This window comes from Diadema setosum, chromosome 21 (assembly GCF_964275005.1).
Source record: "Diadema setosum chromosome 21, eeDiaSeto1, whole genome shotgun sequence".
NCBI classification, from domain to species: domain Eukaryota; kingdom Metazoa; phylum Echinodermata; class Echinoidea; order Diadematoida; family Diadematidae; genus Diadema; species Diadema setosum.
The window spans coordinates 31,333,119-31,349,988 of NC_092705.1; the positions used below are offsets into that span (position 1 = coordinate 31,333,119).

The 16,870-nt window shown below is 39.5% G+C and overlaps 1 protein-coding gene across 1 annotated transcript; it reads right to left on the minus strand.

The window, feature by feature from the left end:
* On the minus strand, nucleotides 1–13,654 carry LOC140244492 (cytochrome P450 2C16-like). The gene is made up of 7 exons (XM_072324122.1): nucleotides 13,459–13,654; nucleotides 12,094–12,110; nucleotides 7,937–8,117; nucleotides 4,902–5,102; nucleotides 3,954–4,675; nucleotides 1,290–1,530; nucleotides 1–209 (listed from the first exon to the last, which is right to left on the minus strand). The coding sequence occupies exons 1-7, from the start codon at nucleotides 13,652–13,654 to the stop codon at nucleotides 1–3; spliced, it is 1,767 nt and encodes a 588-aa protein (XP_072180223.1).
* Between the last annotated feature and the right edge of the window lie 3,216 nt (nucleotides 13,655–16,870).

Here is a 16,870-nt window from a genome sequence, read left to right on the forward strand (position 1 = left end):
TTAAGTCTCACTGCTGAGTCGTGAGGACGATCGCGTCTTGAAGGACACTTTGTAGTGATGTGGAATTCTTGTCATGCCGCCATTTTGAGCCTCGATGGGAGGTGCCGGGGCGTCTGGAGGGAAGACTAGGTCGTAGTTGTGTAAGATGTTGGTGAAAAAAAGGAAGAGTTCCATTCTTGCAAGTCTCTCTCCCAGACAGTTGCGCTTACCTTGAATAGAAATATAAAGAGAATTAAAAATGTAGATTATGCTATGTGCATCTACATGGAGTGATATGAACTCAACACAAAGGTTACTCAACTTTTATTCAAAATGTGTTCGATCTCACTTTACAAACGTATACGACTATGTGTTGGCCTTTACTATAGCAAGTAAAAGTCATAGATCCAAAGGGTTCGAAATGACGAGAAGCAGTAAGTTATCTAATTCAATAGCGTGAGTAAAATGTCATTATCATCGAAATGCACTGTGAAATGCCCGTTTCACAGAGATTTTTCTTTTCTCCTCGGTCACTTGTCAGGAGCAAAGTTTTCTGCTTCCGACCACCTATCAAAGTGTATCAAATCACAGTCGGACAAACCGACTTGTGTTGCTCCATTATCAGGTAAGTGTCAGACAGGTCAAGCCTGATCCGATGAGGCACGATCGTCCGATGAAGGAACTAAGCCTAGAGGCTTAATAATTCGCAATCAGACACCATTTTTCAGTAGCAAGTGTCGAGTCAGCCAGATAGGTATTGAGTCAATCCCGTATGTACTAGACGTGTGTTTTGTGACTTTTGGGCGTGTCCAGAGGACGTCGTATGAAAGTTTGTTGAGTTTCTTACACCCCCATTCCACAGAGATTTTCTCTCATCGGAAACAAAGTTTGTTGCTTCCGGCCACCCATCGAAGTGTATCGGATGGCAGTCTGATGAATCAGATTTCATCGGAACTCGTCTAAATGCTGACAATGTGTTTTGTGCATTTTGGGGATCAGATGAACTTCCTATGATCAATGGAATGGGGGCCGTTATCATGTTTCATAGTCGGGTCACTTTATCAGTGAGAAATTTCATTTAGGGATAGCGCCATCTATTGGGCACACCATAAGTGCCATTTTAAGTGCGCGTCAATACAGTACTCCTGCATGAGATTGTGTATCTGAAGAATGGTCCAATGCATACTATCGTAATTAATTAACGTGATATAATATACAAAGTTTTTAATTGCTTTTTTTTTTTTGATAGAATGTACCACAAAACAGCAAACATCATGTTTCATTTCAGTATTACCACTGAAGTTGCTTACCAATGCTAAAGGAAATGAGCTCTTCGCGAGGTTGAAACTCTCCTTGGCCATTGAGGAACCTTTCCGGCTTGAAAGAAAGAGGGTCAGACCAAGTTTCCGGGTCAAATGAGCAATACTCATAATTGAGCATGACCCAGGTGTCGGGCTGTATGAGATGTCCAGCTACTTTCATATCTGATGTCGTGGAGCGAATCGAAGAGATGGCGACACTGGCATAACGGATCGCCTCTTCTAACGTTGCCTGAGGGGAAGGAGTGGGGTGGTAGGAGAATGGCAAGTCATATTCAGTTGTAAAAGCGGAATCTTTTGGTGGCCATGATTAAAGTCTAATATCTCTTATAAAATCTACTGAAAGAAACAAATCTTAGTACCTGCTTAGCACCTGTTCAAGCGAAAAAAGAACAAAAGTGCGACTGTTGCTATTTCAATATCTGGCCTTGTCTCTATAATTATGTCACTGAAGTAGAAATAACAGAGAATATGAAGCTGAACTCTTAATAGTTATAACAGTCCGCAGACAGCCTAAGTGTGAGCGCCTACAAACCGCCATTAAGTTTAGCATACCAAGTTTACCACGTTAATAAATGTATTCTCTTTCTTTCGGTCCGATGCGTTAACTGCCAATAAACAAAGAACGCAGTGTTCAAATTGATTTTAATGACTTCAGGACAGAATGGTAGTGTCATTTTATGCACTGGTGCACGACTTCCATGTAACGAATGCTCTACTTTGTCGGTTGGCACCTTTTAACAATGGTCTCGGTAACATGACTTTTATGTTTCTTCTCCAAAGCTGATGACATTTATTGGAATGTAGACCCCGGGCTACTGCGGTTTGCCTTAACAACTATGTTCTACACAATTCATTCACTTGAGGTCACGTTGAATAATCAAAAGACAAAGGAAACGGATTTCTAGTTATCAAAGACTTCTAAAGGAAAGGTCTTGTGGCAGTCACATGAGACACGTGTTACTGCGCATGTTACTTTGAAGTTGATCACCTGATTACAGCAGCGATTACGAAGGCTTAATAGTATCGACGACTTATTGACATGCAAACTATAGTGTATGGGTTCTAAAGTCAGCCGGATTTTGACTTCATATTTGCAGACGTATCATTGTAACTCATCACCCGTTATTTTCTTCAACAAGAAAGCTTTCCCCCCGTTAGCAGTAATAACTAGAAATGTCGCTACAGCGACTGGTTATACCCGCGCCAAACAACATTTCATAAGCTTTGGTCAAAAAACTGAGGAAGTAGTTAAATCCGCAAGATCTTTCCTTGATCTTCTGCCATTAATATGCCGTTACCATGGCAACGTACTTTCGGGTACTGTCGAAAAATGCGTCTTGCACATCTACAACCAAAGGCACACATCTGTACCAAGTTTCATGGAAATTGGGCAAAAACTGAGGAAGTAGTTTGCAACACAAAATTTTCCATCATTTTGGCTCATAATATGTGAGCTGTTACCATGGCAACATACTTTTTGCCACTGTCAAGAAATGTGTCATGCTGACCTATATCCTAAGACAAACATTCAATATGAATTCCATGAGAATTGGAAGAACACTGATGAAGCAGTTTTGCCATGAAGCATTCTGCCCTATATTTTACCAATAACATGCCGTTACCATGGCAGCGCACTTTTTGCCACTGCGGAAATATGTGTCTTGCACATTAACATATTCAGATGAACATCTGTACCTAATTTCATAAAAATTGATCAAAAACTGTGGGAGGAGTTCGCGACGCAAGATTTGTACCCATTTTTGCCCATAATATGCCGTTACCATGGCAACGTATTTTTGGGTACTGTCAAAAAAATACGTCTTGCACATCTACAACCCAAGGCACACATCTGTGCCAAGTTTTATGGGAATCGGTTGAAAACTGAGGAAGTAGTTCGCGACGCAAGATTTGCAACGGACCTACCGCCCGACCGACCGACCGCCCGACCGGCCGACCGACCGCCCGATCGACCGCCCGATCGACCGCCCGACCGACCGCCCGACCGCCCGACCGCCCGACCGTCCGCTGATTCCTATATGCCCCCTTCAAACTTCGTTTGGCGGGGGTATAAAAAAGTCTAATACTTGTCGTGGACGGACTTGATATAAAACATGTACTCCTGGATCATGTATATCATATTGAAGATTGTACATCACGTGATATGAAGGTTCGATGCATGCAGCCAAAATGTAACCCAATATAATATAGAAGAAGAGTGTACCTCAATAAGTTTCCCAGGCAGATCATTTCGGTGTCTCCGAGTCTTAGACTCTTTGTATTGCACACTGTACAATATTTTAGTTTGAATAATGCAACAAAATCATATCTTATCTCCATAAGATAGCACCGTTAAATACATGACTGCTTTGATGTTACTATTTATGGATATCGGAATTTATATTGACTGAACCATTGAGCGCAGACGATTATTATCACAAAATGTTCCTCTCTTTTATCTCTTGTACACTGCAAATCAGAAAGACAATCTGCAAAAGGAAATGGAGCTTTTCTTATTGACAATAAAGGAGACGGACCGGAAAAGGGGTAAATCAGAAGGGGTTTGCTCGAGTAACCTTGTTTTGTGTTTTGTTCTGTTTTGTTTTGTTTTTTTTCTACGGAGAAGTTGAAGAATGAAGTCTGTTGTTTACTAACCATTGTATACGGCATGCTCTGTCGGTCAGACATTGCTGCGTGTCCGTTCTGCCCAATCACTGCATCAGCTTCCTCGTGTAGCGTCTCCTGGATTTCCGGGTGGGATGCCACCAGCAGGATGGCCCAGTACAGTACATTAGCCGTTGTCTCGAAGCCAGCCATAAACAGGTCGTTGACTACAAACTCAAGATTGGTTTTAGTAAAGATGCAGTTCTCGGCAGGGACCTTCGCAGTCTTCTTTATCTCGGTCAGGTAGACGTCGATTACATCACGAGGATTCTCAGGGTCAAGAGTCTCATCATGCTCCTTAATTTGCTCTCGGAAAAACTCCATGAGCTTGTCCATCTTGGAGTAAAAACCTTTGTATGAACATCCCGGCAGATAGTGCAAGCCTGGAACGAGACTGCTAACTGCGGCGTACTCGATGGCACGCAGGCTCCCGTGCACGAGCTGCAAAAGATGAATGAAGCGAGAGTCTTCATAGTCGTACTGCTTGGCAAAGACCACTCCGTTCATGACGTTGGCGACGCTGGCCTGAAGAGTTTGCAGTGGATCGCAGGGCTCCTCATCGAAGGTCTTGTGGAGGTAGTCAACCAGGTGATCGGCCTGTGACGCGACAACGCCTTCAAAGCATTGACGATTGACGCCAAAGTGCTTCAGGGCTTGGATGACGAACGAGCGGGTTTTCTTCCAGTAGTCGGTGTACTGAGAGCCAATTACACCTGGACAGAAAGGTGTTTGAAGGTACAGTTTGTTAAACCCCATAAAACACCATCTATCACAACATACAAGCACTGATGTGAAAGAGGAATAAACAACAACAAAACAACAACAATGACAACAACAAACACTTAAAACCAAATCAATTTGAGTGAGATGTGTTCCACGTCACCATTTATGGAGGGCAAATATTTACACATATCTAAACACACAAACGGGAAAGCTCACCCCGTCCTTTAAAGTAGTCATCCAGCGCGGGCAACGATCCCCTATTGCTGAGTAGATGACCGTCCAAGAGGGCGTCTTTCATGACGGGGTAGGTGTTGAGCACCAGTACTGGTCTTGATCCCATATACATGGTAAAGGCCGTGCCGTACTTTTCCACCAGACCGGCGAGGTACTTGGAGCCACTCCCCGCCAGAATCATGCCTGCGGAGTTAAGGGACGTAAAGGTTGAAGCGGCTCTCAGTGACATCATCAGTACATACTCCCACATAATATTTACTGTGGGACCAGGCAAGTGTTTCTTCTCAACTCACTGGTGCAACCAATATCACTATATTCTGTGAAAACTTATGAAACTCTTGTGGCCCATAACTTTCATCTTTTTTACGCCCGACATCGATTAAAAAAAAAACAACAACAAACAAACACACAAAAAACTAAAAAAACTAAAAAAAAAGTCAGTCTTGACGTACGTGGCCTGTGGACAGTGACTACGGTCTACTGGACAAGGCTCTGGAATTAAAAAAGAAACAAAACAAAACTAAACAAAAAAGGATTTTATTTCTTTTTTTACTCCTAATCCTCTTGCCCGGCCGGTATATTCTTAGATGAATTAATGACCAACATGTCGCTCATTATCTAAGTCAGGTGGTAAGAAGAGTAAAGCCCGTTTATTGAACAGAGGAGTATTACCCTGGGTAGTTATTGTACCTCTGCCAAGGAGGATATTTTTTTGCCGGTGTTTGTTTGTTTGTTTGTTGTTGTTGTTTTTTTGCAAAACAATTCATTAATCTTTTAAATTACTTAAAGGGAACACAAACCCAAAGAGCAATGTGGATTGAGTAAAAGCAGTAACATTAGTAGAACACATCAGTGAAAGTTTGAGGAAAATCGGACAATCGATGCAAAAGTTATGAATTTTTAAAGTTTTGCTGTTGGAACCGCTGGATGAGGAGACTACTAGAGGTTATGACGTATGAGAGGACCACGATATAAAGAAAATATAAAAGGAATTCCACAAAAATTCACTTTTCTAGCAAAATGAAAGAGTTCTTGACTAACCGCTTTCAGAAAGCAGGGGGAATAAGTGCTACCCCTAACATATGTCAGTATCAAGTTGATGGAATGTGTAATTTTCATGAAAAATGAATTTTTATTGAATTCCCTTTTTATTTTCTTTATATTGTAGTCCACTCATACGTCATAACCTCTAGTAGTCTCCTTACCCAGCAGTTGCAACACCAAAACTTTAAAAATTCATAACTTTTGCATCGATTGCCCGATTTTCCTCAAACTTTCACTGATGTGTTCTACTAATATTACTGCTTTCACTCAATCGACATTGCTCTTTGGGTTTACTTTCCCTTTAAATGAAATTTGCAGGAAAACATGTTAATGACACATGAAACAGACGAAAAAATATTGGTAGCGATCCGAATCATCGTCGGAATCCAATAACTTTGGGATTTTTGAGGTAGAAATCTCAATATGGGTGGAAATGAGATGACTGGGAGAGGTCTGCGCTCTCCGAGTGCTTTTCTAGTTATTAATATGTAAAAAAAAAAAAAAAAAAAAAAAAAAACATTATTGTTATCATTATTATCGTAAATATTATTATTGTTATTATCATAAATATTATTATCATTAGTATCATTAGTATTCTTATTATCAGTAGTATTATCATTATTCATATTATCTCTTTACTCTAACTACTACTACCATTACTCTCGTCATCAACAATAACATCGGTATCATCATGAACATAGTGACTATAACAGGTTTTTTTTTTTTTTTTTAACGACTACGAAAATCGGCATTCTGCTGTTAATGAAAAGAACTCCAACTGATATCTAGTAGCTAGACGTTTTCTTGACAAGGTGATCTACATTTTCTGAAAGTTTTCATCTTGATGGAGCCTCAGACAATGTAGACCCAAACCGAAGAAATGGTTCGAAAAACAAACAAACAACCAACCAAACAAAAACTACATTACATTTTACGCCGAACAGGTGTCATATCGGACATAAAAAAAAAAACAAAAACAAAAAACAAAACAAAACAAGCAGAAAACAAAGCAAAACAAAAACGATTTTGATGTCTCACGGCTAATAATCAAACGTAAATTGATAATAAGGATAATGCCAGGATTTTCATCATTCCAGACAGTAGCACTTTATTGATTGAATAGGCTTATACATGATACGTACACGTTAAGTTGCATTACTGAACTGCGGTAAATGAGGACATTGCTAATGACATCAAAAAAGTCATATTTGAATTAACTCTTCTTTTGAGGTGTCATACATGCCGTATAGAATCTGACATTCCTAATACAGATATGTGGGAATTTTTTATATGATAACAATATTTATAATAACATGGTCTTTTTTTATATAGGTTAGAGGGTTTTTCAGATTTAACACTGCTCTTAATTCGCTATACCTCGCATACTCGTGTAACGAGTGAATATAAAATGAGTGAGAGCAGCTATAGAAAGACTACTGTTTATACGGATCAAAATAATGCATAATAGAATATGAAAAATAAGGAAAAGTATGTTGTCGCATATGTTCAAAAATAACCCACTGTATTTTAAACTATTACTTTTTTGATATAAATAAAATTTAGAATTGTTCCTAGAATTGTACATAAAGCACAGCGCTTTACAAAGTCTATGTCCCTTAAAGAATCAGAAAAATCCGAAATTAACGAGGAACTAACAATAGAAAATAAACAAAGACGATGATAAAAATATAATAAGAAATAGACAATACGATTTATACCAAAATACAAGTTAAAAGCAGTTAAAATGGCAATAATAACTGAGAAGAAATGAATCTAAGAAATCACCACTAAGAAAACAATATTAGAAATTAGATGAAAGAAAAGAATAATAAGTAACAAAGGAAAATAAGTACAGTAGAGGAAAGAGATGTATATAAAAGAACTGGGGAACAAAGATAAAAAAAAAAAAACAATAAGAATTGGGAAGATAGGAACAGAAATTGACAAATAAGCCGTAAGAATAAGAATCTTACTGGGAATGTTTCCCAACAGAGGCCAGCCCGGCGGGCCAGGAGGGAGTGAGTACACCGCTGACGGGTTCCCCGCAGTCTTCTTCGACGGACGCCGAGTAAACACGAACGCCGCCAGGAGAGCAAAAGCCACCCCCGCAGTGCTGGCCGTAACGAAGGAGAAATCCGTACTCCCTACGGGGCTCTGAAATGCACACACAGATATACCCATCAGCATTTCCATGATAAAAGTCGATATGAAGAAAGCAAAATCAGTTAAAATCAGATTTTCCGAAGCTGCCAAGAAACAGAATAGTTTTCAATTTTTTTGTTGAAAAATATCAATAGACATTAGTTGTGGCAAAGTAGCAATACAATTCGTATGGAGAGAAGTTAGCAATGACAGATTGCATGGTGAGGTTTGCTGTGTGGCCGTATCTTCTTCTTTGGTGTATCGATAACATTACTGAAGTCAACGGAATACCGAGGCAGGGTGAGGTATATACATTATCTATCTATCTTAATATGTATCAAATATCTCTATATCTCTATAGTGATCTATATCGATGTAGGTAAATAAGTAGATATAGATAGATAGATAGATAGATAGATAGATAGATAGATAGATAGATAGATAGATAGATAGACAGAGTAGATATAGATGGATACAGATTTGTATATACATTGTATAGTGACAAACATCGATATATGAATTGAATTGAATTGAATTGAATTGAATTGAATTGAATTGAATTAAATTGAATATGATTATAGACACATTGTATCTTTTCTAGATGTTCCATTATACGTGTAGTATTATAATTCTTTCTATCTATCATTATTTTTGCACCTTTATCTCTCTGCCTCAAAAAAGAAGAGGATATTTTGGGATAATCTACGTCTTACTGTTAGATCCATTTAAATGATGATGATGGTAATAATAATAATAATAATAATAATAATAACAATAACAATAACAATAATAATGATAATAGTAGTAATAGTACATTATAGCGCATGGTACAATAAAGTCTCAAGTGCTTTACAATAATTATTCCAATAATAACAGTTGCAAAATACTTGTAGTACAAATGATATAAAACACTACAATAAATTACAAAAGTATTATTGAAATAGATGCGTTCCGATTCTAGCCTTGCAGATCTCTTGAGCTGGTGCAGTTCGGAAAGAAATGGGGAAGTGTTCCAGAGAGTGGGACCATAACAGCGAGGGAACTTGAGCCGTAGTACGGAGCAGTACGGAGTGTTCCAGCGGGGGACTTGAATAAGTACATGTAGTTGTTGTAATTGGAGTGTACGAGGAGGTGTGTAGACGTGGATTATGTCAGATACTACATGCAGGATGGAGCTCCATCAGTGAGTGTTTTGTTGGTTTCAATACACTCGCATATATTTCATTCAGTCTAAATTTATAGATTTCATTCAATTTAGATTTATGTCATGACTAGCGATCCCATGAAAGTAAGCCGAGATATTGTAATGTTATACTTTCATTGTCAATTCATTATCATCGAAACGACACACATGAGTAAGCTGAGAAGGGTAATGGTCCGAAAGACTGAAACTACCACGAACTTTACACGAGGAATACTGCATTCGACAGGACAGGGGCAGAAGTTCGGTCTTCATATTATAACTTAACTTCCTCATGAGGTAGGTATATAGGCTGATACAAGGGTCAAGACTTGGAGAGTGATAACGGTCTCCCTTGCCCGTCGGGGAACGCTCTTCAATGTTTGCATTGCTCTTAAAGATGATCATTATCATTATCACCGTAAAATACCAATTTTGACACCAGAGTCAAAAGAGGGGTCCAAGGTGAGACGGGAAGGATTCCAACGGCATACTCTCTACGCCATAGGCTACAGTTATGAACTTAATGCAATTAGAAAACTTTTGGTACAGGCCTACAAATCTCTTAATGTCAGAGTACGCTAAGTTTCTAATGCTATTGCTTGCTGGCCCTATCAAAAGGTAATTGCTGAATTGTGTGGTTTTTAACAAATTAACGAGAAGTTCGACATTTACACCTATCTTGCACGAAAAAAAAAAATCTCATTTGATAAATGTTTACTTTGTTTCCATACTCCCTTGAATCGCTGATGATTAAGAAGATAATGTATCGAGCTCTAACACAGACGGTTACAATATAAGTGATACCGATCATCGACTACAGTGTCATCTTTACATCACAACAGGAATTGCACGACTAAAAAAGTATTTGCTCTTCGTTCAAGGCAAACATCGAAAGATGTACTTTGTTGTCACAAATGCTTTATGTATTAGACAAGTAATGTGAAAGAAATCTCTGTGAATGATTCAAATTTCTTTACACATCCAAAGTGCAACAGTTAGGGATCATCGCTGGTGATAGCATGGCTAGTATATAGCACAAACATTAGCATTATCACCGAACTTGAAATCACCTAAATAGACTTTTCGATAATCCATGATTTTAAGTCTATAACTCTGCTATTTTGACTGTTTTGCTCTAAGAGGATCATTTTCTGTGTGTTCTCGTCAAAGTAACTTAAAAGACAAACCTTATAGTCAGTGTTTAATGGATATTTAGCGCAAGGGTGTATGTACTTTATACATTGGCCGCGTCTGTCGTCCCTCCGTGCACGTGCTCGAGAAAACACCGGTAATGGCTATCAGCTATTAATTGAAAGAAATACACTCACACAAACACACATCCACAGTCGCACAGGTATACACGTGCGAACATCATTTCACAAAGGGTAAGGTATGCTAACATAAACACTAATAACATTGACAAATACGCACTTTGCTCTCTGTATTTCAATGAGCCAAGTACGGCCCGATCACTGCTGATAGTATTCTACAGGGAGCAATGAGAACAAGACCTATAGTCGTGTCTGGATTAGACTCGAAGTGTTGTCTAGATCGCCAGTATACTTTTGTCTCAAATGATTATATAAACGACATTATACACTAGGCATATGAAAATTCTGCTTTGATACTGGTGGTTTCCTCTATCTCTCCCCCCCCCCCCACCCCCACCCCCAGCCGCTTTATTCATGATTACGGTTTAGTATGCAATTGTGTAAGGTTATCAATACCAGTGGCAACCGTGGTTATTGATGGTACAAAATGAATGTTCTAAATAGATTTAGGCCCTACATTGTTTGCTTTATTTGAACACTATTTATTTTGTTACCGTACCTTGAGAAACTATACTGAAATACAACCAGGCCCTTATCAACATAAAATACATTAGTAATGTGGATTAATGTAAAAGTATCAACTACTGACTGTGTCCATGCCTTTTATCAAAATCAAAGTATGATAGAGCTTCCATCAGATTATTGAAGGGGAAAAGCTTTTTGGAGAATCATCTGAAGCGAACGAGACGTCCTGTTCACTGCAAATGGACATCCTCCTTAATTAACTAAGTGACAAAGACAGACACTGCGGTAGCTTAACATCACGCTTTGACAAAATATTTTTCATTTTTTCTCTTTATTTTTGCTTCGAGCGAGTGGTTGTGTCGAGTTAGATTGAGGTGAGTTGAGTTGTATCCATTTCCTCTTTATTTCGTCTTCCCGTAGGAAAAACACAGTCAATAAAACAAAATGTGCTACAGATACAACAGAATGCAAAATTTGGCTTTCAGTACGAAATATAGAAAAGTTTATACGTTTTAAGGAGTAAATTCAATTCACTATTATGTACGATACTAATGCTATATCTAAAAAGAAGAACAAAACGTGGTGAAACGCGATTCAAATGAAAAGATAATGTAAAGTTTATAGGTTCCCTTTACGGCGAAAAAAACAAACAAAAACAAAACAAAAAAACAAACTCAAACAAAACTCTGAATCGAATCTTACATAAAGCCAAATGAATTATAAAAACGAATAATCAAACAAACAAAAAACGAAAAGCTCTCTTTTAGCTTTCCACATGCCTCAATTCGGAAATGTGGATATTAGACATTTAGAGTTTGTCCTTGATGAGGTTAATGAACATTCATCTGACTAGCTTTGTCTGTACTTGCGATATGATTCACATAAACAGAATATGAGAGGATCAGTGTCTTTACTGCACAAACGTCTTCTTTTGGTAATTGGATTCTTGTGAGAAAGATCTTAAGTGAGTGCACGAGTGAAATGATCACCTCAGCAATCCGATTCTTACCTCCATTATCCTGTTCTCTGCGCGAGTTATAGACATAGATGACAGTTAATGATTCGAAAAAGGGAGAGAGAGGAAGATCAGATCAGATCGCTTATCAATCGACTAATTGGGAGAGCTCCTGTCATCCGAGTGAAGTGCTGCGAATCCCCTTGGATCTCGAGGGATCATCACCTGGATTACTCAATGCTCAAATTTTGGTACGATATACCTTAATATATCCCCACACATTCGGGTACGCGGATGACTCTTTGCTACTACAATCATGGCTTGGATGCAATATTTCTAACAGAGCACGATACTATTGTTCCGCTTTGTTAACGTTTTGCAATTGCCCTGCGTAATCGACCATTTGGATTGCACAACAGGGTTAGCTTGTTGAATATTCATAAAGAACTGTTTGATCCAGACCTCCAGTGAATGAGTCTCGAAGCCACGCCCCTGATCGTCTGAACCAATCAGAAGTCGACTTCACGTGGGGCACTCGATAGGTGCACAAACGCAGAATCAATAATAATCGTACTATATTATTGTGTGGTAGCATCTATTACGTGATCTTCCCAATGCCATTTGTGTTTTGGTCTCAAAAAGGTGAAAGATGAGGTCGCAGACCTTTTCTTTGCTTTGGCGGTCGCTTGGGAGCCTTTTGCATTACGCTGAATGGAAGTTCGCTGAGCCTCATCGGCGTACATTGTGAGCGAACCACACATCATGTCTAAAGTTTCAGACGTATCAAAAGAAAGAGGGTACAAGCATTGGGAATCAAGGGTTCATCTCACCTTTTTCATACACATAGGTGCCATATGCGGATCATAAAGCTACACGTACCTTGGAAAACAAATGCCATGTCTTTTGTGTGTAATGTGTTAAGGACTATGACATTCCATCCTCCTTCCCCCCCCCCCCCGAATGACATAAAAACTTTCTCCCTATCAAAAACAAACAAACAAACAAACTAGACAATGCACTTTAGAACAGCTCGATATTCATGGCAATCAATTACGCATCCATCGTGGATTGTAGTTTCCTCCAAAGAACTACGTAATAGATATCAATTGCCTTCCTTGCCCATGTAGAGGGCGCTGCTGGGAGGCCGGAACCAGCTGGTGATCTCAAGACTGAAAGCCGTGCATGGATGGACTTATCCTCAGAGCCACGTCAGCTAATCACGGGTGAGATCTTATGTCTAGCTCATCACGGAGGGACCTCATTTCTAGCTCATCAGGGAGAGACCACATTTCCAGCCCATCAGGATAATACCTCATTTATAGCTTTTCAGGAAGAGACATCATTTTTAGCTCATCAAGACGAGACCTCACTTCGAACTCAGCAGGACGAGACTTCATTTTCAGCTCATCATGAAAATACCTCTTATTTCTAGCTCCTCAGGAAGAGACCTCATTTCTAGCTCATCAGGGAAAGACCTCATTTCTAGCTCGTCAGGGCGAGACCTCATTTCTAGCTCATCACTGAGGGACTTCATTTCTAGCTCACCAGGACGAGTCCTCATTTCTAAATCTTCACAGTGCGATGTCATCTCTAGCTCATCAGGACATGTCCCCATTTCTAAATCTTCAGAGCGAGATCTAATTTCTAGCTCGTCAAGGAGAGACCTCATTTCGAGCTCATCACTGAGGGACCTCATTTCCTACTCTTTGGAGTGCCATCTCATTTCTAGCTCATCAGAACAAATACATCAATACAAACTCTTTAGAGCGCGATCTAATTTCTAGCTCATCAAAGAGAGACCCAATTTCTAGCTCATCACTGAGGGACCTCACTTCTTACTCTTTGGAGTGCCATCTCACTTCTAGCTCGTCAAGACAAGTCCTCATTCTGAGAGAGACCTCATTTCTAGCTCATCAGGACAAATACATCAATACAAACTCTTCAGAGCGCGATCTAATTTCTAGCTCATCATCTGGAAGGAGAGACCCCATTTCCAGCTCATCACTGAGGGAACTCATTTCTTAATCTTTAGAGTGCCATCTCATTTCTAGCTCATCACGACAAGTCCTCATTTCTGACTCTTCAGAGTGCGATCTCATGTCTAGCTCATCAGGAGGAGTCCTCATTTCTAAATCTTCAGAGCGCAATCTAATTTCTAGCTCATCAAGGAGAGAACTCATTTCTAGCTCATCACTGAGGGACCTCATTTCTTACTCTTTACAGTGCCATCCCATTTCTAGCTCATCAAGACAAGTCCTCATTTCTGACTCTTCAGAGTGCGATCTCATGTCTAGCTCTTCAAGGAGAGACTCCATTTCTAGCTCATCACTGAGGGACCTCATTTCTTACTCTTCAGAGTGCAATCTAATTTCTAACTCATCAAGGAGAGACCTCATTTCTAGCTCATCAGGGAAAGACCTCATTTAGACCTCTTCAGAGTGCGATCTCATTTTTAGCTCATCGGGGAGAGACCTCATTTCTAGCTCATCAGGGAGGTAGATCATTTCTAGCTAATCGGGAAAGACCTCACTTCTGGCTCATCTATGGAGAGACCTTATTTCTTGCTCATCAGAGAGAGACCTCGTTTCTAGCTCATCGGGACGAGTCCTCACTTCTAACTCTTCAAAGTGCGATCTCATTTTCAAGCTCAGCAGGGCGAGATCCCATTTCTAGCTCATCAGCAAAGTACCTCATTTACAGCTCATCAGGGTGAGACCACACTTCTAGCTCATCGGGACGAACTCTCATTTCTAAATCTTCAGAGCGCGATCTCATCAGCGCGATCTCATCAAGACCTCATTTCTAGCCCATCAGGGAGACGTCAGGGCAACGTCCAGAGAACAAAATTCCTTGCCTCGGGATTTACTACATGTAAGCCCCACACCTCAGGAGTCTTTCTCACGCTCTTGCATGGCAAGCCTCTTCGTACGCCTCATAACCCCCCCCCCCCCCCCCCACTAAAAAGACCAACAACAACGACAAAAAAAAAAACTAGAAATGTCGCTTTGGCGACTGGTATGCCTCTGCCATAATGCATGATTTTCCCAATAGGTCTAGATAGTACATGTGGACAATGTGTGATTACATTTTCACAAAATTGGCAAAATATTGAAATGACAAGTTTGTCACAAATGTGTTGAATGTTCACCTTCCTTGACCTAGGTTTAATTGGATGAATAGGAGAGCATGTATCTAGGGATTTAAGGACTTTAACTCGACTTTGACCCATTCATACATTTAAGCATTGAGTAATTTTCAAGGTACAGGTGTGGAGAAAAAGTGCAATTTCTGAATTGAATAGTAAATTGCTACCATTTTCATCTGGCCCTTGACCCTAAAATTCATAAGATAATCACTTTCAGGTAGAACATGCATAATATGTACTAAGTTTCAAGATAACTTGAGCCACTTCCGAGATATGGAGGAAAAAGTTAGCTCAGCACTTTCACTTGATCTTTGACCTTTTGACCTTTGAGGCAAAAAAAGAAGAAAAAAAAAAACTTTCCAGAGAATTTCTATTAGGTTACACATGTATGCATACACCAAGTGTAAAAAAAAAATAACCCTGCTGGCATTGCATGATAGGAGGGAAATAGTAAAATTTTGAAGTGTTGCTCTTGACCTTTCACCCCTGACCTTTGACCCCATGAACCCTACATTCTCTAGATAATCACTTCCAGTCAGTATATGTATATACTATGTTCCATGAAGATACCTTGAACAATTTTCCAAGTATGGAAAAAAAAAAGTTTTAATATTTTTACTTGACCTTTTGACCTTTGACCTTTGACCTCATGACCCAAACTTTCACCAGAGAATCTTAATTGGGTAATACATGTATACACTAAGTTTCAAGAAAATATCTTCAGGCATTCAATAGATATGGTGGAAATAGTGAAATTTTATGTATTTGACCCTGACCTTTTGACCTTTGACCTTTGACGTCATGACCCAAACTTTCACCAGAGAATCTTAATTGGGTAATACATGTATACACTAAGTTTCAAGAAAATATCTTCAGGCATTCAATAGATATGGTGGAAATAGTGAAATTTTATGTATTTGACCTTGACCTTTTGACCTTTGACCTTAAGCATGTGCACCCAAAAGTTGATAGGCACAATTTCACCCCATAATACACATACATGCCAAGTTTCATTAGGATACCTCAACAGGTTTTGATAGTTACCTTGTCCACAAAATTCATTACGGACGGACGGAAGGACGGACGGACGGACGGACGGACGGACGGACGGACAACCCGAAAACATAATGCCTCCGGCACCACTTCGTGGCGGAGGCATAAAAAACAAAACAAACGAACAGATACACACACACACACACACACACAAATGGATTTTCAACCATCCATAGAGTCAACTTTTGGGACAACTTTTATTTCATCAGAACGGGTAAAAATAGCAAAGTTAGTATGCAGCTGTGCAATTTACAACTCCAAAATGCAAAAGCTCCTTAACCCTATTTTAACTGGGGGGGGGGGGGGGGGTGTCAAATTGATCCCCCCCCCCGACATTTCGCGCCACGATTCCGCAACGCGCAAAGATTTTGCCACGTCGTTTCATGACTTTTTTCCATTGAAGTCTCCTGCATATTTTGAGACTAAATTTGCGACGTCCGGTTACACTGTTCTGAAGTTACGCAATGTTTTGCATAAGCATGTCAACCCGAAAACAGCTCAAATTCATGATATCGTGTGCAAATCCAATGCAAATTGTGTTTTTTTGGTTTAATTGATATGCATTAGATTATTTCCACTTTGATTGTGCTATTTTTTTACAACAAAGTTGTTCGATGTGTCGTGAGGAACTCT